The following is a 26101-nucleotide window of genomic DNA, read 5'->3' as shown; positions in this document are numbered from 1 at the left end:
TTCTCTCTCTCCATCTGCAAAGGCAGGCACAGTGTCTCTTGCGAGGTTCTGAAGCATCCAAATGTGGGAACACTTCCGACTGCTTTTGAAAATGAGATAAAGCCCCTCGGCATGTGGTGTTGGAGAAGGCACTTGACGTGGGGGCATTTGGTTGTAGGAGGTGCTTCAGACTGGAGCACTCCCCATGGAGAGAATGCCCCTGAATAACACAGGAGAAGCCACATAGAGGGCCTGTGAAGTCTCCTGATGCATAGAGGACTGTGGGGCCAGTTTGTCCTCTCCTAAGAGAAAGAATTAGGTTCGAAATGTGAACTGTGACAGGACACCAAGCCTGTGCCTGGGAATCAGATTTGTGGTGGGATGAGGAAGACAGCTGCCAAAGTCCAGAGAGAGGCTGCACAAGTCCCCAGTGATATGGGGGAGCAAAGGGTCTTTTCAATATTTGGCCACATCTTGCTGGTGGCCCTCCAGATCAGAAATGCATTGCCTGATGGATCAGGAAACCATGGCAGGGCTTTTTCTTAAAGATAAACCATGAGAGCTTTCAGTTGAATGGTGACCCGTGCCTAGATGTCCATGTCTCTGTGCACATTGAGCTGACTGTGCTTGCAGAGTGTGAAGTGGGAAATATCTGAACGAACACTTCTGTATTTACAGAAAATGATGAAGATGAGGATGAAGATGTTAACGTTGAGGAGGCTGAGAAAGTACAGGAATCATGTGCCCCCAGGTAACACTGAATAATCAGGAGCAAGTAATGGGTGGTAACATATGAAAAACATCTAAGAGACACACCCTCTCTGGCATGTAGGATGAACCAAAAGCTTGCATCCCCTTGGCCACAGTATGTGAAATTCAACCCAGCTTAGACACAGGGTGTGGCAGCTGTTGTGTTTCTCTGTGTGTGGCGAGTGTCATGTCTGTACTGTGCAGGGATAGCTGAGTCTTCTTCTTCTCAGCTCCTATCTGTCCAATGCAATGAACACCGGTTGCTCTCTTCCTCTCTGTCTCCCATGGCCACCATGCTCTGTTGCAGAGAGAAGAGGATTGCCTGTTCCCTCTTAAAGGGAACCTACTGTTTGCTTTCTGTGACCACTCTCCTAATGCCTCCTGTCAAAAGCGGCTAGGACTCCCTGGGTTCCAATCCCTCTGTGTTTAATCTTCTGGCATCTCTGTCTCACCTCATCAGGGAGGTGCAGAAGGCAGAAGAAAAGGAAGTCCCTGAGGACTCAGTGGAGGAATGTGCCGGCACTTGTTCAAATAGCCATGGCCCTTCTGAGTCCAACCAGCCTCACAAGAACTCCAAAGTCACATTGGAGGAAGACCAAGTGGACTCAACTCTGCTTATAGACTGTGAATCATCTCCTGATGGATGGCAGGATGCTCTAAACCTTGTCCCAGGTATCCTCTATTTTCCTTGTGTCTCATACCTCTGTCTAGGCTACGGAAGATCCATTCTGAGTACAGGCTGTACACGTACATATTGGTTTACTCAGAAACTAGGATGGAGCTAGGGGCGGTGACTGACACATATATTCGCAGCACTTTGGGAGGCCCAAGTGGGAGGATCATTTGAGTTCAGGAGTTCAAGACCAGGCTGGACAATATGGTGAAACCCATCTTTACAGAGAATACAAAACATTAGCCAGGCATGTTCTTTTGCCCCTATAGTCCCAACTGCTCAGGAGGCTTAGGTGCGAGGATTGGCTCAGATGATCCTCCCACCCTCATTCACTTTTCTCAGGCTAGACTCTCTCTCCTTTTCATTGGCTTGTCTTAGTTGTTAATAAGAAGTCTCTGGCCAGGGTGGCTGGGCTCACATCTGTAATTCCAGCACTTTGGGAGGGCGAGGTGGGTGGATCACCTGAGGTCAGGAGTTCGAAAGCAGCCTGGCCAACATGGGGAAATTGCATCTCTACTAAAAATACAAAAAATAGCTGGCATGGTGGTTGGTGCCTGTAATCCCAGGTATTTGGGAATCTGATGCATGAGAATCCCTTGAACCCAGGAGGCAGAGGTTGCAGTGAGCTGAGATCATGGCACTGCACTCCAGCCTGTGCGACAGAGTGAGACTCCCTCTCAACAAAACATAAAAAACCAAAACCAACTAAACAATCAAACAAACAAATTAATGAAACACAAAACAGTCTCTTGAGCTACACAGAAACATTGGCCACTCATGGGGTAAAAAGCTCAGAGCCCAGCCTTGCTTTACAGAAACTTGTAAGCAAGAAAAGGGTGGAAGCGTTTGTGTCCTGGTTTCAAGGTGACTGCGTAGCTCAGACAAGTTGACTTAAAGGAGATCAAGAGTGGAGATGAGAAGAGTGAAACCAGGGAAACAGCATCTTCAAATCAGTGGACAAGGCTGTCAGTGACATCCCTCAGTCCTGATTCAACCTATTGGATTTCACCAGTTATTAACTCATCATGTGTTTGGGTTTTTTCTCCCCAGTCCCTGGCTCCACCTCTTCTACTACAAACGTCAGCATGGTGGTATCTGCGGGCCCTTGGTCCAGTGAGAAGTCAGAGATGAACACTCTAGAAATCAACGAGAAACTGCGCCCACAGCTGGCAGAGAAGAAACAACGGTTTAGAAACACTAGAGAGAAATTTCTTGTAACTCAAGTGGCCTACTTCCTGGCCAACCAGCAGAACAGTTATAGTAAGTTCTGTCGGCTCACCATCACAAAAGTGATGAATGATGTCCTGTCTTCTCTCTGAGAAACTGAATTCTCTCTCCATCAAATCTATTTTAATCCTTCCCTTACTTGTAGGAAAAAAGAAATGGGTATTTTCACATTTTGTTAAAGTTGGAAGACAAAGGTACCAAAGTATTTCTCAACTTTCCATGTGTGCAGTCAGAGGTAAAATCGCAGTTACTGATTTCGGACGCAGGCACAGAACCAGCTGTTTTCTCCAAGAGGCTAAATCATGTTTTCAAGAATCCTCTCTGTACAATATAAGATCCGGCAGACAAATAACATCTATTCTGTTGTTCTAAATGTCTGGGACTAGTGAACTTTTATTCAGTTCAAGCTTCTGTTGAGGCCCGATAGGCAAAGCTCTGTTCTAGGGACCCTGAGGGAAATTTGGTGATAGTACACAGTACCCGCTGTGAGGGCCGTCAAGAGGAGTCTGCTCCTAATAGAACCTGCGGTATCTATAACTGACAGCATCAAGAGCAGGGAGTAGGGACCGTGCAAGGTGGCTCAGTCCTGTAATCCCAGCACTTTGAGAGGCTGAGGTGGGCGGATCACGATGTCAGGAGTTTGATACCAGCCGGGGTAATGTGGAGAAACCCCGTCTCTACTAAAATTACAAAAATTAGCTGGGCGTGGTGGTGGGCACCTGTAATCCCAGGTACTCAGGAGTCAGGCTGGAGAATCCTTTGAACCCAGGAGGCAGACGTTGCAGTGAGCCAACATTACGCCGTTGCATTCCAGCCTGCGTGACAGGGCAAGACTCGTCAAAAGAAAAGAAAAAAGAAAAGAAAAGAAAAAGCAAAGAGTACCCTGGTGAGAGGGAAGTCCTGCTTCCTGGGGTACAGGCTTTTGTTCCTAAAGAGGAAGAAAGATCGCAGCCGAGAATGTGTGGAAGTAGCAGTGCAGTGTACAGAGCAGGAACCCTGGGCCTGTCTCCTGGGCTGCATCCAAGTAGCTTGTCTTGTCTGTCCCTCAGTTTCTTCATCTGTTCATAGGGTACTACAGTAATACCTACCTCTGTAAATTGCTGCAATGAGTTACATGAGCTATTTCTTGTGAGTCTCCTGAAATATTTATTGGCACAGAGTAAACACTCTCTATTAGTTCTTCATTCTACTGTTTCTAAATTAACACAAACTTTGTTAGTATTTGGGCATATTTCCTTCATAGTTTTGTGGTCTTATGTCTCATACTTTATGTTTCCGTTATGATTTTAAAAATCATATCTGCAGATATGGTTTAAAAATCAAAGATTTTTCAGATCTTTGACATATTTGTCCTTGAAATTCCCAGTCAAAGGGAAACCATCAGTCCCATAGTCCTAGGGGCCTTCCCGACTGTCCAAGAAATCTCTACTTCATGCCCCAGTGCAGTGTTTTGGAGGAGAGGCTGCAAGGCTTGGGAAAGTGGCCCCGCATTCAGAGTCAGACCTCAGGGACTGTGAATTCTGACTCCACTTCATTGTGGTTGAATCATCTTGTCAACTTCCTTGATGTGCCCTTGAGTTTCTCTTTCTTTGTCTGTAAATTTTGGAGGATTAGATGCCAGAAAGTCGGGAGACTGAAGAGTAAAGAGGTGGAAATCCCTGCCTAGAGCCTGGTACTGGGGACAGTTATGTCCTTGGGATGGACCTGGCTCCTGCCCTGTAGGCAGTGACCACCGCTGTGTGTCCAGCTTTTCACTGAGGCCGGCGTGTCTGTCTTTTCTCAGACTATGAAGAGTGCAAAGACCTCCTAAAATCTATGCTGCGGGATGAGCTTCAGTTCAAGGAGGAGAAGCTTGCAGAGCAGCTCGGGCAAGCTGAGGAGCTCAGGTGAGGGGGCCCTATGCAGGCAGGTGGGCAGGTGTGTAAATCTCTGAACTACAGCCACTCGGCGGGACGAAGTAAGAGCTAAGCTGGGTCTGGGGAAGGGCGGGAATTGCCATGGCAGGCTCACAACACACAAAGATTTATGAAACGGAGAACAGGGATAATAATAAGTTATGGGTTGCAGTTGTTTCTCAGAGCCTTGATTTCTCTTTTTGAAAGAAGTAATTGTTGAGGTGAAATTTGCATAACACAAAATTAACTAAAGGAGTGGGAACCACCCAGCAGCATTCAGTGTACTCAAAATGGTGCGCCATCACCACCGCACTTATCCTTAGTCAGAATCACCTCCTGACCGACTGCGGCTTCTCATCCTTTCGGTCAATCAGTGTTGCCTTCTGGAGCCTGTCATTCTTTTCTTCTTTCATCTTTTCAACTGGCCCCGTCTGCACCTGGCCTCATTTCTGTTCATGGCTTTGCATCTAGTGACTGCGAGATGCACTTTGTGTATTTTCACATGGAAATGTCCATGGCCAGAGTGAGGAACTGAAAGGATGAATGTCTTTTTGAAACTGAATAAGGAAGACACCTACTTTTGTTTATAGAAGGGAAAGATGAATGGAACGTCGTCGAGGATCTTACAGGAGCCCTCTCTGATATAGAGGAAGCCTGTAAACCATTTTTTATTCTTTCTCTTGGCCACAGAAATTTCTTTAAACATGTGCTGACCTTCTCCTTGGAGGTCTCCTTGAGGACATTGTCTCAGATATCTCTGTCGCAATATTCGATCTGAGCACTCACCCCATTCCACTGTTAAATTTTCTCTACTATCTCACCTTAGGCAATATAAAGTCCTGGTTCACTCTCAGGAACGAGAGCTGAGGCAGTTAAGGGAGAAGTTGCAGGAAGGGAGAGATGCCTCCCGCGCATTGAGTCAGCATCTCCAGGCCCTCCTCACTCCGGATGAGCCAGCCAACTCCCAGGGGCGGGACCTCCGAGAACAGCTGGCCAAGAGTTGTAGGCTGGCACAGCACCTCGTCCGAAAGCTCACCCCAGGTAAGGTTTCCATAGGACCTGATGACCCAGAACCCCAGGCTTATGAGAGACTTCAGACCTCCGTACTTTCACAATGACAGTTGTATTGGTGGTGTTTTTTCCCACTAAACATATGTGGCCATGACATGACCAGGAATTCCTGGGTGAGATCAGAGATGGGAAACCCTGCAACCCATGGGGTTGGAGGTCACAGTATTGCGAATGTCTCTCCTTCCTTGATGGAAGATGGTATTTGGAGCCTGAGGCAACATCTCCATAGTTGTAAAGGAGAGGAAGACGGCTGTGACAGGAGGGTGCTTGTTAGAGTGAAAAGAGCTCTGGACTAAGAATGAAGGTTTCCAGGCTGTCTCTTTGGCAATGTTCTTAGTAACTGTTGGTGAGTGAGTGATTTTTCCCTCGTGAGATTCTCTCTCTCCATCTGCAAAGGCAGGCAGTGTCTCTTGCGAGGTTCTGAAGCATCCAAATGTGGGAACACTTCCGACTGCTTTTGAAAATGAGATAGGCCGGGCGCGGTGGCTCAAGCCTGTAATCCCAGCGCTTTGGGAGGCCGAGACGGGCGGATCACGAGGTCAGAAGATCGAGACCATCCTGGCTAACATGGTGAAACCCCGTCTCTACTAAAAAATACAAAAAACTAGCCGGGTGAGGTGGCGGGCGCCTGTAGTCCCAGCTACTCGGGAGGCTGAGGCAGGAGAATGGCGTAAACCCGGGAGGCGGAGCTTGCAGTGAGCTGAGATCCGGCCACTGCACTCCAGCCCGGGCGACAGAGCGAGACTCCGTCTCAAAAAAAAAAAAAAAAAAAAAAAAAAAAAAAAAAAAGAAAATGAGATAAAGCCCCTCGGCATGTGGTGTTGGAGAAGACACTTGACGTGGGGGCATTTGGTTGTAGGAGGTGCTTCAGACTGGAGCACTCCCCATGGAGAGAATGCCCCTGAATAACACAGGAGAAGCCACATAGAGGGCCTGTGAAGTCTCCTGATGCATAGAGGACTGTGGGGCCAGTTTGTCCTCTCCTAAGAGAAAGAATTAGGTTCGAAATGTGAACTGTGACAGGACACCAAGCCTGTGCCTGGGAATCAGATTTGTGGTGGGATGAGGAAGACAGCTGCCAAAGTCCAGAGAGAGGCTGCACAAGTCCCCAGTGATATGGGGGAGCAAAGGGTCTTTTCAATATTTGGCCACATCTTGCTGGTGGCCCTCCAGATCAGAAATGCATTGCCTGATGGATCAGGAAACCATGGCAGGGCTTTTTCTTAAAGATAAACCATGAGAGCTTTCAGTTGAATGGTGACCCGTGCCTAGATGTCCATGTCTCTGTGCACATTGAGCTGACTGTGCTTGCAGAGTGTGAAGTGGGAAATATCTGAACGAACACTTCTGTATTTACAGAAAATGATGAAGATGAGGATGAAGATGTTAACGTTGAGGAGGCTGAGAAAGTACAGGAATCATGTGCCCCCAGGTAACACTGAATAATCAGGAGCAAGTAATGGGTGGTAACATATGAAAAACATCTAAGAGACACACCCTCTCTGGCATGTAGGATGAACCAAAAGCTTGCATCCCCTTGGCCACAGTATGTGAAATTCAACCCAGCTTAGACACAGGGTGTGGCAGCTGTTGTGTTTCTCTGTGTGTGGCGAGTGTCATGTCTGTACTGTGCAGGGATAGCTGAGTCTTCTTCTTTCTCAGCTCCTATCTGTCCAATGCAATGAACACCGGTTGCTCTCTTCCTCTCTGTCTCCCATGGCCACCATGCTCTGTTGCAGAGAGAAGAGGATTGCCTGTTCCCTCTTAAAGGGAACCTACTGTTTGCTTTCTGTGACCACTCTCCTAATGCCTCCTGTCAAAAGCGGCTAGGACTCCCTGGGTTCCAATCCCTCTGTGTTTAATCTTCTGGCATCTCTGTCTCACCTCATCAGGGAGGTGCAGAAGGCAGAAGAAAAGGAAGTCCCTGAGGACTCAGTGGAGGAATGTGCCGTCCTCTCCATAGCTTGTTCAAATAGCTATGGCCCTTCTGAGTCCAACCAGCCTCACAAGAACTCCAAAGTCACATTGGAGGAAGACCAAGTGGACTCAACTCTGCTTATAGACTGTGAATCATCTCCTGATGGATGGCAGGATGCTCTAAACCTTGTCCCAGGTATCCTCTATTTTCCTTGTGTCTCATACCTCTGTCTAGGCTACGGAAGATCCATTCTGAGTACAGGCTGTACACGTACATATTGGTTTACTCAGAAACTAGGATGGAGCTAGGGGCGGTGACTGACACATATATTCGCAGCACTTTGGGAGGCCCAAGTGGGAGGATCATTTGAGTTCAGGAGTTCAAGACCAGGCTGGACAATATGGTGAAACCCATCTTTACAGAGAATACAAAACATTAGCCAGGCATGTTCTTTTGCCCCTATAGTCCCAACTGCTCAGGAGGCTTAGGTGCGAGGATTGGCTCAGATGATCCTCCCACCCTCATTCACTTTTCTCAGGCTAGACTCTCTCTCCTTTTCATTGGCTTGTCTTAGTTGTTAATAAGAAGTCTCTGGCCAGGGTGGCTGGGCTCACATCTGTAATTCCAGCACTTTGGGAGGGCGAGGTGGGTGGATCACCTGAGGTCAGGAGTTCGAAAGCAGCCTGGCCAACATGGGGAAATTGCATCTCTACTAAAAATACAAAAAATAGCTGGCATGGTGGTTGGTGCCTGTAATCCCAGGTATTTGGGAATCTGATGCATGAGAATCCCTTGAACCCAGGAGGCAGAGGTTGCAGTGAGCTGAGATCATGGCACTGCACTCCAGCCTGTGCGACAGAGTGAGACTCCCTCTCAACAAAACATAAAAAACCAAAACCAACTAAACAATCAAACAAACAAATTAATGAAACACAAAACAGTCTCTTGAGCTACACAGAAACATTGGCCACTCATGGGGTAAAAAGCTCAGAGCCCAGCCTTGCTTTACAGAAACTTGTAAGCAAGAAAAGGGTGGAAGCGTTTGTGTCCTGGTTTCAAGGTGACTGCGTAGCTCAGACAAGTTGACTTAAAGGAGATCAAGAGTGGAGATGAGAAGAGTGAAACCAGGGAAACAGCATCTTCAAATCAGTGGACAAGGCTGTCAGTGACATCCCTCAGTCCTGATTCAACCTATTGGATTTCACCAGTTATTAACTCATCATGTGTTTGGGTTTTTTCTCCCCAGTCCCTGGCTCCACCTCTTCTACTACAAACGTCAGCATGGTGGTATCTGCGGGCCCTTGGTCCAGTGAGAAGTCAGAGATGAACACTCTAGAAATCAACGAGAAACTGCGCCCACAGCTGGCAGAGAAGAAACAACGGTTTAGAAACACTAGAGAGAAATTTCTTGTAACTCAAGTGGCCTACTTCCTGGCCAACCAGCAGAACAGTTATAGTAAGTTCTGTCGGCTCACCATCACAAAAGTGATGAATGATGTCCTGTCTTCTCTCTGAGAAACTGAATTCTCTCTCCATCAAATCTATTTTAATCCTTCCCTTACTTGTAGGAAAAAAGAAATGGGTATTTTCACATTTTGTTAAAGTTGGAAGACAAAGGTACCAAAGTATTTCTCAACTTTCCATGTGTGCAGTCAGAGGTAAAATCGCAGTTACTGATTTCGGACGCAGGCACAGAACCAGCTGTTTTCTCCAAGAGGCTAAATCATGTTTTCAAGAATCCTCTCTGTACAATATAAGATCCGGCAGACAAATAACATCTATTCTGTTGTTCTAAATGTCTGGGACTAGTGAACTTTTATTCAGTTCAAGCTTCTGTTGAGGCCCGATAGGCAAAGCTCTGTTCTAGGGACCCTGAGGGAAATTTGGTGATAGTACACAGTACCCGCTGTGAGGGCCGTCAAGAGGAGTCTGCTCCTAATAGAACCTGCGGTATCTATAACTGACAGCATCAAGAGCAGGGAGTAGGGACCGTGCAAGGTGGCTCAGTCCTGTAATCCCAGCACTTTGAGAGGCTGAGGTGGGCGGATCACGATGTCAGGAGTTTGATACCAGCCGGGGTAATGTGGAGAAACCCCGTCTCTACTAAAATTACAAAAATTAGCTGGGCGTGGTGGTGGGCACCTGTAATCCCAGGTACTCAGGAGTCAGGCTGGAGAATCCTTTGAACCCAGGAGGCAGACGTTGCAGTGAGCCAACATTACGCCGTTGCATTCCAGCCTGCGTGACAGGGCAAGACTCGTCAAAAGAAAAGAAAAAAGAAAAGAAAAGAAAAAGCAAAGAGTACCCTGGTGAGAGGGAAGTCCTGCTTCCTGGGGTACAGGCTTTTGTTCCTAAAGAGGAAGAAAGATCGCAGCCGAGAATGTGTGGAAGTAGCAGTGCAGTGTACAGAGCAGGAACCCTGGGCCTGTCTCCTGGGCTGCATCCAAGTAGCTTGTCTTGTCTGTCCCTCAGTTTCTTCATCTGTTCATAGGGTACTACAGTAATACCTACCTCTGTAAATTGCTGCAATGAGTTACATGAGCTATTTCTTGTGAGTCTCCTGAAATATTTATTGGCACAGAGTAAACACTCTCTATTAGTTCTTCATTCTACTGTTTCTAAATTAACACAAACTTTGTTAGTATTTGGGCATATTTCCTTCATAGTTTTGTGGTCTTATGTCTCATACTTTATGTTTCCGTTATGATTTTAAAAATCATATCTGCAGATATGGTTTAAAAATCAAAGATTTTTCAGATCTTTGACATATTTGTCCTTGAAATTCCCAGTCAAAGGGAAACCATCAGTCCCATAGTCCTAGGGGCCTTCCCGACTGTCCAAGAAATCTCTACTTCATGCCCCAGTGCAGTGTTTTGGAGGAGAGGCTGCAAGGCTTGGGAAAGTGGCCCCGCATTCAGAGTCAGACCTCAGGGACTGTGAATTCTGACTCCACTTCATTGTGGTTGAATCATCTTGTCAACTTCCTTGATGTGCCCTTGAGTTTCTCTTTCTTTGTCTGTAAATTTTGGAGGATTAGATGCCAGAAAGTCGGGAGACTGAAGAGTAAAGAGGTGGAAATCCCTGCCTAGAGCCTGGTACTGGGGACAGTTATGTCCTTGGGATGGACCTGGCTCCTGCCCTGTAGGCAGTGACCACCGCTGTGTGTCCAGCTTTTCACTGAGGCCGGCGTGTCTGTCTTTTCTCAGACTATGAAGAGTGCAAAGACCTCCTAAAATCTATGCTGCGGGATGAGCTTCAGTTCAAGGAGGAGAAGCTTGCAGAGCAGCTCGGGCAAGCTGAGGAGCTCAGGTGAGGGGGCCCTATGCAGGCAGGTGGGCAGGTGTGTAAATCTCTGAACTACAGCCACTCGGCGGGACGAAGTAAGAGCTAAGCTGGGTCTGGGGAAGGGCGGGAATTGCCATGGCAGGCTCACAACACACAAAGATTTATGAAACGGAGAACAGGGATAATAATAAGTTATGGGTTGCAGTTGTTTCTCAGAGCCTTGATTTCTCTTTTTGAAAGAAGTAATTGTTGAGGTGAAATTTGCATAACACAAAATTAACTAAAGGAGTGGGAACCACCCAGCAGCATTCAGTGTACTCAAAATGGTGCGCCATCACCACCGCACTTATCCTTAGTCAGAATCACCTCCTGACCGACTGCGGCTTCTCATCCTTTCGGTCAATCAGTGTTGCCTTCTGGAGCCTGTCATTCTTTTCTTCTTTCATCTTTTCAACTGGCCCCGTCTGCACCTGGCCTCATTTCTGTTCATGGCTTTGCATCTAGTGACTGCGAGATGCACTTTGTGTATTTTCACATGGAAATGTCCATGGCCAGAGTGAGGAACTGAAAGGATGAATGTCTTTTTGAAACTGAATAAGGAAGACACCTACTTTTGTTTATAGAAGGGAAAGATGAATGGAACGTCGTCGAGGATCTTACAGGAGCCCTCTCTGATATAGAGGAAGCCTGTAAACCATTTTTTATTCTTTCTCTTGGCCACAGAAATTTCTTTAAACATGTGCTGACCTTCTCCTTGGAGGTCTCCTTGAGGACATTGTCTCAGATATCTCTGTCGCAATATTCGATCTGAGCACTCACCCCATTCCACTGTTAAATTTTCTCTACTATCTCACCTTAGGCAATATAAAGTCCTGGTTCACTCTCAGGAACGAGAGCTGAGGCAGTTAAGGGAGAAGTTGCAGGAAGGGAGAGATGCCTCCCGCGCATTGAGTCAGCATCTCCAGGCCCTCCTCACTCCGGATGAGCCAGCCAACTCCCAGGGGCGGGACCTCCGAGAACAGCTGGCCAAGAGTTGTAGGCTGGCACAGCACCTCGTCCGAAAGCTCACCCCAGGTAAGGTTTCCATAGGACCTGATGACCCAGAACCCCAGGCTTATGAGAGACTTCAGACCTCCGTACTTTCACAATGACAGTTGTATTGGTGGTGTTTTTTCCCACTAAACATATGTGGCCATGACATGACCAGGAATTCCTGGGTGAGATCAGAGATGGGAAACCCTGCAACCCATGGGGTTGGAGGTCACAGTATTGCGAATGTCTCTCCTTCCTTGATGGAAGATGGTATTTGGAGCCTGAGGCAACATCTCCATAGTTGTAAAGGAGAGGAAGACGGCTGTGACAGGAGGGTGCTTGTTAGAGTGAAAAGAGCTCTGGACTAAGAATGAAGGTTTCCAGGCTGTCTCTTTGGCAATGTTCTTAGTAACTGTTGGTGAGTGAGTGATTTTTCCCTCGTGAGATTCTCTCTCTCCATCTGCAAAGGCAGGCAGTGTCTCTTGCGAGGTTCTGAAGCATCCAAATGTGGGAACACTTCCGACTGCTTTTGAAAATGAGATAGGCCGGGCGCGGTGGCTCAAGCCTGTAATCCCAGCGCTTTGGGAGGCCGAGACGGGCGGATCACGAGGTCAGAAGATCGAGACCATCCTGGCTAACATGGTGAAACCCCGTCTCTACTAAAAAATACAAAAAACTAGCCGGGTGAGGTGGCGGGCGCCTGTAGTCCCAGCTACTCGGGAGGCTGAGGCAGGAGAATGGCGTAAACCCGGGAGGCGGAGCTTGCAGTGAGCTGAGATCCGGCCACTGCACTCCAGCCCGGGCGACAGAGCGAGACTCCGTCTCAAAAAAAAAAAAAAAAAAAAAAAAAAAAAAAAAAAGAAAATGAGATAAAGCTCCTCGGCATGTGGTGTTGGAGAAGACACTTGACGTGGGGGCATTTGGTTGTAGGAGGTGCTTCAGACTGGAGCACTCCCCATGGAGAGAATGCCCCTGAATAACACAGGAGAAGCCACATAGAGGGCCTGTGAAGTCTCCTGATGCATAGAGGACTGTGGGGCCAGTTTGTCCTCTCCTAAGAGAAAGAATTAGGTTCGAAATGTGAACTGTGACAGGACACCAAGCCTGTGCCTGGGAATCAGATTTGTGGTGGGATGAGGAAGACAGCTGCCAAAGTCCAGAGAGAGGCTACACAAGTCCCCAGTGATATGGGGGAGCAAAGCGTCTTTTCAATATTTGGCCACATCTTGCTGGTGGCCCTCCAGATCAGAAATGCATTGCCTGATGGATCAGGAAACCATGGCAGGGCTTTTTCTTAAAGATAAACCATGAGAGCTTTCAGCTGAATGGTGACCCGTGCCTAGATGTCCATGTCTCTGTGCACATTGAGCTGACTGTGCTTGCAGAGTGTGAAGTGGGAAATATCTGAACGAACACTTCTGTATTTACAGAAAATGATGAAGATGAGGATGAAGATGTTAACATTGAGGAGGCTGAGAAAGTACAGGAATCATGTGCCCCCAGGTAACACTGAATAATCAGGAGCAAGTAATGGGTGGTAACATATGAAAAACATCTAAGAGACACACCCTCTCTGGCATGTAGGATGGACCAAAAGCTTGCATTCCCTTGGCCACAGTATGTGAAATTCAACCCAGCTTAGAAACAGGGTGTGGCAGCTGTTGTGTTTCTCTGTGTGTGGCGAGTGTCATGTCTGTACTGTGCAGGGATAGCTGAGTCTTCATCCTCCTCAGCTCCTATCTGTCCAGTGCAATGAACACCGGTTGCTCTCTTCCTCTCTGTCTCCCATGGCAGCCATGCTCTGTTGCAGAGAGAAGAGGATTGCCTGTTCCCTCTTAAAGGGAACCTCCTGTTTGCTTTCTGTGACCACTGTCTTAATGCCTCCTGTCAAAACCGGCTAGGGCTCCCTGGGGTCCAATCCCTCTGTGTTTAATCCTCTGACATATCTATCCCACCTGGCTCATCAGGGAGGTGCAGAAGGCTGAAGAGAAGGAAGAACCTGAGGACTCAGTGCAGGAATGTGCCATCGCTTGTTCAAATAGCCATGGTCCTTGTGAGTCCAACCAGCCTTGCAGCAACACCAGAATCACATTTGAGGAAGACCAAGTCAACTCATGTCTCATTGACTCATCCTCTCATGATGAATGGGAGGATACTGTATCCATTATCCCAGGTAGCCTCTATTTTCCTTGTGTCTCATACCTCTTTCTTTGCTGAGGAAGTATAACCCTGAAGAGAGACTCTATACATACAAATTGGTTTAAATAAAAATCTACGATGGGATTCTAAACACAGATATCAGGGAGGTTTTCTATCCTTCTCAGCTCATGTCATGCCTTTGTCTCCCGGTCCCCAGTGTGAAGTTACTGGATGCCAGGCAAGTGTGACAATCTCATAGTCACCTGAGTGCAGGAGGTGCATGGGAAGTAACTGTGAGGCTTCCTAGCTTCGATTCAGTATCTCTTGTGACCTCTGATTAAGTCATGTGTCCCCGAACAATGTCAATGGAATTTCTATGCCTTTTGAAGGAGACTGGCAGCCTTGCCTTTGTATTTGGATATGTTGTTCCCCAGGCTTCACTACTCTCAGCTTTAATCTTGATCTCTTTTAAGTCAGCTTGGTTAGCTGCACAGTCACATTGAAATTTGGACAGAAACTTTTCTTGTTTAGTTTGCTGATACAGTTCCATAAAGCAAGGCTGGACCCTGGTTCTCCATCCCATCAATGCAATAGCTGATCGAATGTTTCTTTGTAGTGTCACAGATTGTTGTTCTTGGTGGTGGTGGTGGTTTTTTTTTTGGTGATGGAGTCTTGCTCACCCAGGCTTGAGTGCAGTGGCACCATCTTGGCTTGCTGCAAACTCCGCCTCCCAGATTTAAGTGATTCTCCTGCCTCAGCATCTTGCGTAGCTGGTACCACAGGTGCACACAACCACATCTGGCTAATTTTTGTATTTTTAGTAGAGATGGAGGTTCCCCATATTGGCCAGGTTCATCTTGAACTCATGACCTCCAATGATTCACCTGCTTTGGCCTCCCGAATCACAGATTTATTTTAAAGCAAGAGTTGTTAGAATGCATCTATCAGTCGAGTTTCATGTACAGATGCCTCTGAACATTTAATGTCCATGGTACCTGGTGATATAAGTCAGTATTGCAGCAACACTCCTAGAAAATTGTTCGACTGATTTTTGGAGATTTTGAGGGAAAATTTTATTTTCTTTGCATAGACTCAGGCAGGGAATATGGCATTATGGTCTACCCACAGAGGGAAGTTTTGGCCTGTGGGTCTGGAAAGCAGGGTCATCTACTTCTCACCAGACTTAATCTAGACCACCCTAGAATATTCATGTCAGAATCCATGTTCTTGCCCTGAGAATATTTAGGTCCTTGTGCTATGACTGGACAGTGATTTGGTCATGTGTGAATTGTGATTTGTTTAATGTGACCTGCTTCTCTGAATTTATTTACAGAAAATGAAAGTGATCATGAAGAAGAGGAAGAAAAAGGGCCAGTGTCTCCCAGGTAATGCTGTGGAATTGTGAGCTGTTAATTCAGTAGTGACACCTGGAGATTGTAGATTTAGGGAAAACGAGGAAATGATGAATAGAACGACTTCTTTCATTCACTCAGCTACAAATTGTCCTTATTAACAATGTTGTGCATTATTTGTGGCACTTGTATTGGTTTTAATTTCATAGTCCTCTCAAGATAGATAATTGCAATCAGTTGAGCCAGGTGAACTAGCCAAACGGGGATATCTTGTTCATCTTTTCAAAAAACCGGCTCCTGGATTCATTGATTTTTTTTTTTGTTGTTTTGAGACAGAGTCTCACTCTGTCGCCCAGGCTGGAGTGCAGTGGCCTGATCTCAGCTCACTGCAAGCTCAACCTTCCGGGTTTATACCATTCTCCTGCCTCAGCCTCCCGAGTAGCTGGGACTACAGGCACCCGCCACCTCTCCCAGCTAGTTTTTTGTATTTTTTAGTAGAGACTGGGTTTCACTGTGTTAGCCAGGATGGTCTCAATCTCCTGACCTCATGATCCGCCTGTCTCGACCTTCCAAAGTGCTGGGATTACAGGCTTGAGCCACTGCGCCTGGGTCATTGATTTTTTTGAAGGTTTTTTTGTGTCTCTCTCTCCTTCAGTTCTGCTCTGATCTTAGTTATTTCTTTTTTTTTTTTTGAGACAGAGTCTCGCTCTGTCACCCAGGCTGGAGTGCAGTGGCCAGATCTCAGCTCACTGCAAGCTCCGCCTCCCGGGTTCACGCCATTCTCCTGCCTCAGCCTCCCAAGTAGCTGGGACTACAGGCGCCACCACCTTGCCCGGCTAGTTTTTTGTATTTTTAGTAGAGACGGGGTTTCACCGTGTTAGCCAGGATGGTCTCGATCTCCTGACCTCGTGATCCGCCCGTCTCGGCCTCCCAAAGTGCTGGGATTACAGGCTTGAGCCACCACGCCCGGCCTGATCTTAGTTATTTCTTGCCTTCTGCTAGCTTTTGAATTTGTTTGCTCTTGCTTCTCTAGTTGTTTTAATTGTGATTTTAGGGTGTTGATTTTAGATCTTTCCTTTCTCTTGTGGGCATTTAGTGCTTGAAATTTCCCTCTCCATACTGCTTTAAAGGTGTCCCAGAGATTCTGGTGTGTTGTGTCGTTGTTCTCAGTGGTTTCAAAGAACATCTTTATTTCTGCCTTCATTTCATTATTTACCCAGTAGTCATTCAGGAGCAGGTTGTTCAGTTTCCATGCAGTTGTTCAGTTTTGAGTGGGTTTCTTAATCCTGAGCTCTAATTTGATTGCACTGTGTTCTGAGAGACAGTTTGTTGTAATTTCTGTTCTTTTACATTTGCTGAGGAGTGCTTGACTTCCAACTATGTGGTCAATTTTGGAATAAGTGTGATGCGATGCTGAGAAGAATGTATATTCTGTTGATTTGGGGTGGAGAGTTCTGTAGATGTCTATTAGGTCCGCTTGGTGCAGAGCTGAGTTTGCGTTCTGGATAGCCTTGTTAACGTTCTGTCTCATTGATCTGTCTAATATTGACGGTGGGGTGTTAAAGTCTCCCATTATTGTTGTCTGGGAGTCTAAGTGTCTTTTTAGGTCTCTCAGGACTTGCTCTGTGAATCTAGGTGCTCCTGTATTGGGTGCATATATCTTTAGGATAGTTAGCTCTTCTTGTTGAATCGATCCCTTTACCATTATATAGTGGCCTTCTTTGTCTGTTTTGATCTTTGATGGTTTAAAGTCTGTTTTGTCAGAGACTAGGATTGCAACCTCTGCTTTTTTTGCTTTCCATTTGCTTGGTAGGTGTTCCTCCATCCCTTTATTTTGAGCCTATGTGTGTCTCTGCATGTGAGATGGGTCTCCTGAATACAGCAGACTGATGGGTCTTGACTCTTTATCCAATTTTCTAGTCTGTGTCTTTTAATTGGGGCATTTAGCCCATTTACATTGAAGGTTAATACTGTCATGTGTGAATTTGATCCTGTCATTAAGATGTTAGCTGGTTATTTTACCTGTTAGTTGATGCAGTTTCTTCCTAGCATCAGTGGTCTTTACAATTTGACATGTTTTTGCAGTGGCTGGTACTGGTTATTCCTTTCCATGTTTAGTGCTTCCTTCAGGAGCTCTTGTAAGGCAGGCCTGGTGGTGACAAAATCTCTCAGCATTTGATTGTCTGTAAAGGATTTGATTTCTCTTTCACTTATGAAGCTTAGGTTGGCTGGATATGAGATTCTGGGTTGAAAATTCTTTTCTTTAAGAATGTTAAGTATTGGCCCCCACTCTCTTCTGGCTTGTAGAGTTTTTGCAGACAGACGTGCTGTTAATCTGATGGGCTTCCCTTTGTGGGTCACCCGACCTTTCTCTCTGGCTGCCCTTACTATTTTTTCCTTCATTTCCACCTTGGTAAATCTGACAATTATGTGTCTTGGGGTTGTTCTTCTCGAGGAGTATCTTTATGGTGTTTTCTGTATTTCCTGAATTTGAATGTTGGCCTGCCTTGCTAGGTTGGGGAAGTTCTCTTGGATAATATCCTGAAGAGTGTTTTCCAGCTTGGTTCCATTCTCCCCATCACTTTCAGGTACACCGATCAAACGTAGATTTGTTCTTTTCACATAGTCCCATATTTCTTGGCAGCTTTGTTTGTTTCTTTTTACTCTTTTTTCTCTAAACTTTTCTGCTCACTTCATTTCATTAATTTGATCTTCAATCACTGATACCCTTTCTTCCACTTGATCGAATTAGCTACTGAAGCTTGTGCACGTGTCATGTAGTTCTCATGCCATGGTTTTTAGCTCCATGAGGTCATTTAAGGTCTTCTCTACACTGTTTATTCTAGTTAGCCACTCGTCTAATCTTTTTTCAAGGTTTTTAGCTTCCTTGCGATGTTTCCGCACATCCTTCTTTAACTCTGAGAAGTTTGTTATTACCAACTTTCTGAAGCCTACTTCAGTCAACTCGTCAAAGTCATTCTCTGTCCTTTTTTGTTCTGTTGCTGGTGAGGATCTCTGATCCTTTGGAGGAGAAGGAGCGCTGTGGTTTTTAAAATTTTCAGGTTTTGTGCTCCGGTTTCTCCATCTCTTTGTGGTTTTATCTACCTTTGGTCTTTGATGCTGGTGACCTACATATGGGGTTTTGGAGTGGATGTCCTTTTTGTTGAAGTGGATGCTATTCCTTTCTGTTTGTTAGTTTTCTTGTTAACAGTGAGGTCCCTCAGCTGCAGGTCTGGTGGAGTTTGCTGGAGGTCCACTCCAGACCCTCAAACCGGGATTTCTTGGTGTCGCCTGTTGTCTCCCATGCGTTTAAATCCAGGGAGAGAATGTACATATGCTTTCTGCTTATTTTTTGTTAGTGTGTTTTCCAGTATTTGTGCAAGAAAAGAAACTGCAAAAATAAACATATTATATCAAAATATTGGGAAAATGGGGCCCTTAGCACACAAGATCTGTGTCTGCACTGCCGCAAGAGCTCTGTTCACTTGAATGCTGCATGGAAAATTCAATGCAATTTATGCAAAGTACTTGAAATCCTGTGTTAGTGTCTGTGCTGCAAGTCATGATGGTAGTTTACAGGGAGAGTCTGGGTGCTCTGCATTGGCTCATCTGTGGCAAGTGTACTGAGCACGTGCTGCCCATTTTTGGTCATTCCCCAGGGCAGTCACCCTCTGCCCTGCATTTAGGATACTTTTATTTCTGTCGAAGGAAAAATGGCTTTGGTTTCTGTGACCACTCCATTCTGCCTCCCATCAGATCATCTGGGAGGTTTTGTTGTCTAATCTCTGTTGGTTAAATCTTCTGTCATCCCTGTCCTGCCTGTCTCATCAGGAATCTGCAGGAGTCTGAAGAGGAGGAAGCTCCCCAGGAATCCTGGGATGAAGGTTATTTGACTCTCTCAATTCCTCCTGACATGTCTGCCTCATACCAGTCTTACAGGAGCACCTTTCACTCATTAGAGGAACAACAAGTCGACTTGGCTCTTGACATGGGCAGTGAGTACTCCATTGTTAAGGTGATAAAGCTCCAGTTCATGTCCCAAGTAGACCCCGTAATGTTGGGGCTTTCCGCCCCTGGTTGGGCTGAGAGTTGCCATCACTGTGGGTTTAACCTATATATCAATGTAGATTTCAATCACTCTGGAGTCGAGTCTGAAGCACAGGCATGGCGTGGTTCAGTGAGCTTTAATATCTTCCTAGTCTCAGGCCATGCCAGTGCCACCCTGGACTGACTGTCAGGACATTGAACTCAAGGCAGGTGTGGCAAACTCACACCAAGCCATGCAGCATATGCCCAGGTGTTGTCTATCAGATCAGTTCATCTGAATTAAATGTGTCTTGCCAGCCACAAAGTTCCTTATGAGTTTTGTTCCCAAAGCCTGTCTGTGCAGTTCTTCACCTGCCCAAGGCCAGTGTCACCCTTGTCTACCTCTGAATTGGAGATGTGACCGTAGTTTCACTGAATTTATCCCCATTTTCTGTGACTTCTCGGTTGGCTTGTTTTAGCTCATCTGTCCATCGTCTTGCTGGTATGTTTTCTAGATAAATGACTGACTTGTCACCCACAAAAGCCATAATAGCTGATGCTTCTGCGTAGAACCAAGTCTCATTGTAACTCAAGAGCTGGTATATTACACCCCTGCATGAAATCTCAGTGTCCACAATCTCGTAAACTATCAAATCCTGGGTATTTGATGTGAGAAACCTGAATATTGCAGTATCTCTCCTACGAGGTGTTAGAACTATTTGCCTAAAATCTATTGGGAAAGTCATTGCTCATTTGTGTACACAAACCTAGGACCGATCACATTGGGAAGATAACATTCCCAAACAGGGGAATTTTGCCCAAGGCTCATGAAAGGAACCAAGTCAGTTCTCTCAAGACTTGACCTCAGGCCTCCGGTTATGTTTCTCTCAAAGTCTTCTGTTCCCACACTGAGAAGACTGATGTCCCTGTGTTAGGATTGGACAGAGGAATGTTTCTGTGCGCAAGGAAGAACTGCTTCATGTAAGAGGCCCCATCTGAATTTATTTGCAGGACATTGGTGTGATGAAGTGAAAAAGGAGGACCAAGAGGCCACAGGTCCCAGGTGAGTCTGAGAAATTGTGGACAGTTAATTTGCTGTTGACACCTAGAGACGCCAAGTGCAGGGAAAACAGTACATGCTGAAAATAGTGATTTTGCCTTATCAGACAAGTCTGAATTATGCCTACTAATATCGCTTTTGGTTTTCATTACAGTAAATATTTAGGTTTCCATTTCTTCCTACGCTTATCATTTACTAACCTACTGAAGGTTGACCATACCTCAAAAGCTGTATTCTCATGGTGACCGCAGGGAAACTTGAGCACATTTTATGCAAAATTATTGAGCCCACTGTTTTCATGATCACTGTTCGCTGTTGGTCCTGAGGGCACAAATACAGAGTGTTCTTTGACTGCCTCATCAGTGTGTCACCTGGCTGATTCACTGAGTTCTTGCTCTCTCTCTCTCTCTCTCTCTCTCTGTGTGTGTGTGTGTGTGTGTGTGTGTGTGTGTGTTTCTTTCTTTCATCCTTTTCTACCTGGCCCTGATTGTGCCAACATAAAGGCAATAATCTGTTACCCCATTAATAGAGCTGTCCTTTTTCTTTTCAAATACTTCCTTATGTTACCTGTGAAATCTAGCTGGGGCTGTGTGGTTTCTGATTCCCCCTGGCTTATTCTTTACTTTTCCTACTTTTCCAGGCTCAACAGGGAACTGCTGGGTGAGAAAGAGCCCGAAGCCTTGCAGGACTCACTGGATAGATTTTATTCAACTCCTTGCGGGTATCTTGAACTGCCTGACTTATGCCAGCCCTACAGAAATGCCTTTTCCTCGTTGGAAGAACAGCACTTTGGCTTGGCTCTTGACATGGACAGTGAGTACCTTACTATGAAGGTGATAAGGCTCCACCTGGTCTTCCAGATAGGGGTGATATTCCTGTTCCAAGTGGCCCTTCCTGACCCGAGAGATGTCACTGCTGCCGGCAGGACCTATGGACGCATATAGGTTGTAATGCAACTATAGTTTCAGTTAGAAGCCCAGATATGAAATGGGTCAGTGAGCATGGCTCTATTCCTAGTCTCCAGTCATGTCTGTGGCAACCTGAACCCACTCTCAGCCCATTGAACCCAGGCAGATGTAAAAAGTTCACAGAACTATAATTCGGACTCAAGGGTTTGTAGATTTCCTCCTTTATTCTAATTTCAGTGTCTTGCAACCATGAACGCGTTGGGAATTTGATGAGACAGGGCTGAATACAGCAGTTTTCCTCCTAGAAATCATCTGGGGCATTTTCTTTGAATTGATGGAACAGTAAGACATAACTGCACAAACGTGGGATAAATGATTTTGGGATAACTGTCTACCAGAATAGGGACATTTCACCCTTGGTTCTGAGATGTAAATCAAAGAATCTCTATCATGACCAGCTTTGAGGCCTCCTGCAGTGTATCTCTCACATGATCCTGTTCTCATGCTGAGGAGCCTGTGGTCCCTGTGTGGTGATTAGACAGTGGACTGTTATGGGTGTAGGTGAACTGGCTTATTTTGCCTGTCCCTGTCTGATTTTATTGCAGGAATTACAAAGGACCATGAAGAGGAAGAAGACCAAGGCCCACCATGCCCCAGGTAACTCTGAGCAATTGTGAACAGCTAATTCTGTGTCGACACCTGGAGACTCCTAGTTCAGGGAAAACAGAGCGGGCTGACATTATTGATTACATCTTTTCAACCAAGCCTGAATTATTCCTACTAACATTGCTGTTGGTTTTCATTGCCGTAGATATTTAGGTTCCCATTTCTTCCTCCCCTTATCGTTTACTAACCTCCTGTAGGTGGACCATACTTCAAAAGCTGTATTCTCATGGTGACTGCATGGAAACTTGAGCACATTTTATGGAAAATTACTGATCACAGCCTTTTCATGATCACTGTATGCTGTGTGTCCCGAGGGCACTAACTCAGAGTGTCCTGTTACTCCCTCATCAGTGTGTGACCTGGACAATTCACCAAGCACTCTCTCTCTCTCTCTCTGCCTCTGTCTCTCTGTCTGTCTTTCTCTTTCATCCTTTTCCATTTGGCCCTATTCTGTCCCAAAGTGAAGGCAATAATTTGTTACCTCATTCATGGATCTATCATTTTTCTTTCTTGACCAGTTCCTTATGCTACTCGTGAAATCTAGTTGGGGATCTGTTGTGTCTGATTTCTCCTGACTTATTCTTTACTTTTTCTACTTTTCAAGACTCAGCAGAGAGCTGCTGGAGGTAGTAGAGCCTGAAGTCTTGCAGGACTCACTGGATAGATGTTATTCGACTCCTTACAGTTGTCTTGAGCTTCCCGAGTCATGCCATCCCCATGGAAGTTGCTTTGACTCATTGGAGGAACAACACGTTGGCTTTTCTCTTGGCGTGGATGGTGAGTAAGGATCCACTCTGAAGCTGATAAGGATCCACTGAGTCTTCGGTATAGAGATCATATTCCTGTTCCAAGTGGCCGTTACTGAGCTGAGAGATGTCATTGCTGCAGTGAGGACCTATAGGCACATGTAGGTTCAATGAAACTCTAGTTCCACCTGGAAGCCCAGACATGGGATGGGTCAGTGAGCATGGCTCTCTCCCTAGTCTTAGGCCATGCCTGTGGAGCTCTGATTCTACTCTGAAGACATTGGACCTGGTGGGATGTGACAAATTCAGAGAACTATGATTTTGACTCTAGGGTTTCCAGATTTCCTTTCTCACCCTAATTTCAGTGTCTAAAATCCTCACAGCCATGAACAATCTGAGTATTTGATGAGACAGGGCTGAGTATTGCAGTCTTTCTCCTAGAAATCACTTGAGGGCATTTGCTTTAAATTGATTGGAAAAATATGGCATAACCATTTGCAGAAACTTGGGACAAATGATATTGGGATAACCATCTAGCAGAAGAGGGACATTTTACCCTTAGTTTCTGGGACAAAAACCAAGGAATCTCAATCATGACCAGCCTTTAGGCCTCCTGAAATATATCTCTCATAGTGTCCTATTGTTATGCTGAGGAGCCTGAGGTCCCTGTGTGAGGATTAGACAGTGGATTGTTATGTGTGTAGGGGAATCAGCTTCATGTGTGTGTTCATGTCTGAATGTATTGCAGAAATTGAAAAGTACCAAGAAGGGGAAGAAGATCAAAACCCACCATGCCCCAGGTAACTTTCAGCAATTGTGGACGCTTAATTCTTTCTTAATACCTGGAGACGACAGATCCAGGGGAAAGCAGTGTGTTTGGTTTCATGTTTTCAAGGAAAGTTGAATTACTCCTACTGACATTGCTGTTGGTTTTCCTTGCAGTAGAGGTTTAGGTTTCCATTTCTTCCTCCCCTTATCATTTACTAACGTACCATAGGTTGACCATACCTCAAAAGCTGTACTCTCATGGCGACTACATCGAATTTTAATCACATTGTATGGAAAACTATTGAGCTCACTCTTCATAATCACTGTTTGCTGTGTGTCATAAGGGCACTAACTCAGAGTGTCCTTTTACTCCCTTATCAATGTGTCACCTGGCCAATTCACTCAGCTCGCTTTCTCTCTCTCTCTCTCTGATTGTTTTCTACCTGGCCCTGTTCTATCCCAAAATAAAGGCAACAATGGTTTACCTCATTAAAAGGATCTATCCTTTTCCTTTTTTAACCACTTCCCTATGTTACCCCTGAAATCTAGTTGGGGCTCTGTGGTGTCTGATTTCCCCTGGCTGCTTCTTTAGTTTTGTCCCCTTTTCCAGGCTCAATGGGGTGCTGATGGAAGCAGAAGAGGCTGAAGTCTTGCAGGACTCACTGAATGGATGTTATTCGACTCCTTCAAGTTACTTTCAACTACCTGACTCATTCCAGCACTACACAAGTGCCTTTTATTCACTTGAGGAACAGCACGTCAGCTTGGCCCTTGACGTGGACAATGGGTTTTTTACTTCGACGGTGATAAGGTTCCACCTGGGCTTCCAGATGGGAGTCATATTCCCACACTAAGCAGCCCTTACTAAGCTGAGAGATGTCATTGCCGCAGGCAGGACTTACAGGCACATGTAGGTTTGAATGAAACTGTAGTTCCGTTTGGAATCCCAGACATAGGATAGGAAAGTGGGCAGAACTCTATTCCATTCTCAGACCATGCAGTAGCAACCTGTGCTCAGTCTGAAGACACTGGACCCAAGTTAGGTGTGACACGTTCACATAACTATGCAGCACATGCCGGGAGTGATCTGTGAGATATTCTAATTCGAACCAGGTATCTCTGGGTAGCTACAAAGTTCCTCAGGGATTTCATTTTACGGGCATGTCTCTGAGCTTCTATGCCTGCTCAAGGTCCGTGTCATCTTTGTGTTTAACTCATGCAAAGGTGTTACCCAGGTTTCAGTGAACCTCCCCCCATTCTTTGTATCTTCAGTGTTGGTTTGTTTTAGCTGATCCATGTGTAACACAGGAGGGATCCTTGTCTGAGGATTGTATTTCAGAACCACTGACTGCTCTTGACAATGGTTAACCCACTAGGCTCCTTTGGTTAGAGAAGCCACAGTCCTTCAGCCTCCAATTGCTATCAATACGTAGGAAGACCACAGCTAGATGGACAAACAGCGTGGAGAGCCCTTAGCCCTGCTCCTCTCAATTCCATCCTGTAAAGAACAGGAGCCAGGAGCCGCTGGCAGGAGGCAGCATGTCACCCGGGACTCTGCTGGTGCAGAATATGAACAATGCCATGTTCTTGCAGAAAACGCTTAGCCTGAGTTTCATAGGAGGTAATCACCAGACAACTGCAGAATGTAGAACACTGAGCAGGACAACTGGCCTGTCTCCTTCACACAGTCCATGTCACCACGAATCACACAACAAAAAGGAGAAGAGATATTTTGGGTTCAAACCAAGTAAAAAGGTACTGTAGCTACATTTCTTTATTTTGAACCCCAAATATTTCCTCATCTTTTTGTTGTCATTGATTGTGGTGACATGGACTTGTTTGTAGAGGACAAGTCTGCTCTCTGGCTCAATGATCTACATTCTGAAGTTGTCTGAAAATGTCTTCATGATTCAATTCAGCCTAAACGTTTTGCCAGGAACACTGCAGAGTCAATACTGTGAGTTTCCAACCTCAGCCTGTCTATCTGCGGGCACAGAAGGTCTGGTTTGTCCATCACCATTATCATGATATCAGGACCGGTTACTTGGTTAAGGAGGGGTCTAGGAGATCTGTCGCTTTTAGAGACACCTTACTTATAATGAAGTATTTGGGAAAGTGGTTTGTAAAGGTATAAACGTCATGTATTCCAATGATCATCCTGTAAACATTTTATCATTTATTAATCATCCCTGCCTGTGTCTATTATTATATTCATATCTCTATACTGGAAATTTTCTGTCTCAATTTTTACTCTGCCTTTGTTTTTGCTAGTGTCTGCTGTTGAAAAAAAAAAATTCTCTGCCTGAGTTTTAATTTTTGTCCAAAGTTATTTTAGTCTATACAATTAAAAACTTTTGCCTATCACTCTGGACTGTTGGATTGTTTTTTACATTCAGTGTTAGAATCTTTTATTATGCTGATTGGTTTTGGTGGGTACTGATACAAATTAATAAAAAGATTTTCATTTCCCTGTTTATTTTCTAATCTCTTCCACATTGTAGGCTATGTTTATCATATGTAGCAGAATATATTTACTACATTTCTTGATTCTAATTATTTTATTCTTTGTGAGAGTGTGTATGTGTGTGTGTGTGTGTCTGTGTGTG

At 45.5% G+C, this 26101-nt stretch overlaps 1 protein-coding gene across 3 annotated transcripts in view; it reads left to right on the top strand.

Annotated features, from left to right (window-relative positions):
- The window catches only part of NBPF12 (NBPF member 12), a 35571-nt gene extending 9705 nt beyond the window's left edge, over positions 1 to 25866 (top strand). Inside the window, exons 10-29 of one of the 3 annotated variants that reach the window (XM_030935490.1) lie at positions 658 to 730; positions 1190 to 1401; positions 2453 to 2662; positions 4413 to 4515; positions 5351 to 5565; positions 6955 to 7027; positions 7488 to 7708; positions 8760 to 8969; positions 10720 to 10822; positions 11658 to 11872; positions 13261 to 13333; positions 13798 to 14003; positions 15303 to 15354; positions 19153 to 19316; positions 20359 to 20410; positions 21048 to 21220; positions 21921 to 21972; positions 22586 to 22758; positions 23476 to 23527; positions 24106 to 25866. In XM_030935490.1, the coding sequence (XP_030791350.1) occupies positions 658 to 730; positions 1190 to 1401; positions 2453 to 2662; positions 4413 to 4515; positions 5351 to 5565; positions 6955 to 7027; positions 7488 to 7708; positions 8760 to 8969; positions 10720 to 10822; positions 11658 to 11872; positions 13261 to 13333; positions 13798 to 14003; positions 15303 to 15354; positions 19153 to 19316; positions 20359 to 20410; positions 21048 to 21220; positions 21921 to 21972; positions 22586 to 22758; positions 23476 to 23527; positions 24106 to 24349 (2876 nt within the window). In that variant the 3' untranslated portion in view covers positions 24350 to 25866. The remainder of the gene's footprint in view (positions 1 to 657; positions 731 to 1189; positions 1402 to 2452; positions 2663 to 4412; positions 4516 to 5350; positions 5566 to 6954; positions 7028 to 7487; positions 7709 to 8759; positions 8970 to 10719; positions 10823 to 11657; positions 11873 to 13260; positions 13334 to 13797; positions 14004 to 15302; positions 15355 to 19152; positions 19317 to 20358; positions 20411 to 21047; positions 21221 to 21920; positions 21973 to 22585; positions 22759 to 23475; positions 23528 to 24105) is intronic. The other 2 variants (XM_030935491.1, XM_030935492.1) reach the window with 2 other exon arrangements.
- Positions 25867 to 26101: the final 235 nt, after the last annotated feature.

This window comes from Rhinopithecus roxellana, chromosome 8, assembly GCF_007565055.1.
Source record: "Rhinopithecus roxellana isolate Shanxi Qingling chromosome 8, ASM756505v1, whole genome shotgun sequence".
Classification (NCBI taxonomy): domain Eukaryota; kingdom Metazoa; phylum Chordata; class Mammalia; order Primates; family Cercopithecidae; genus Rhinopithecus; species Rhinopithecus roxellana.
Note: the sequence above shows the minus strand (reverse complement) of the source record. Positions and strands in the feature narration are given on the sequence as shown.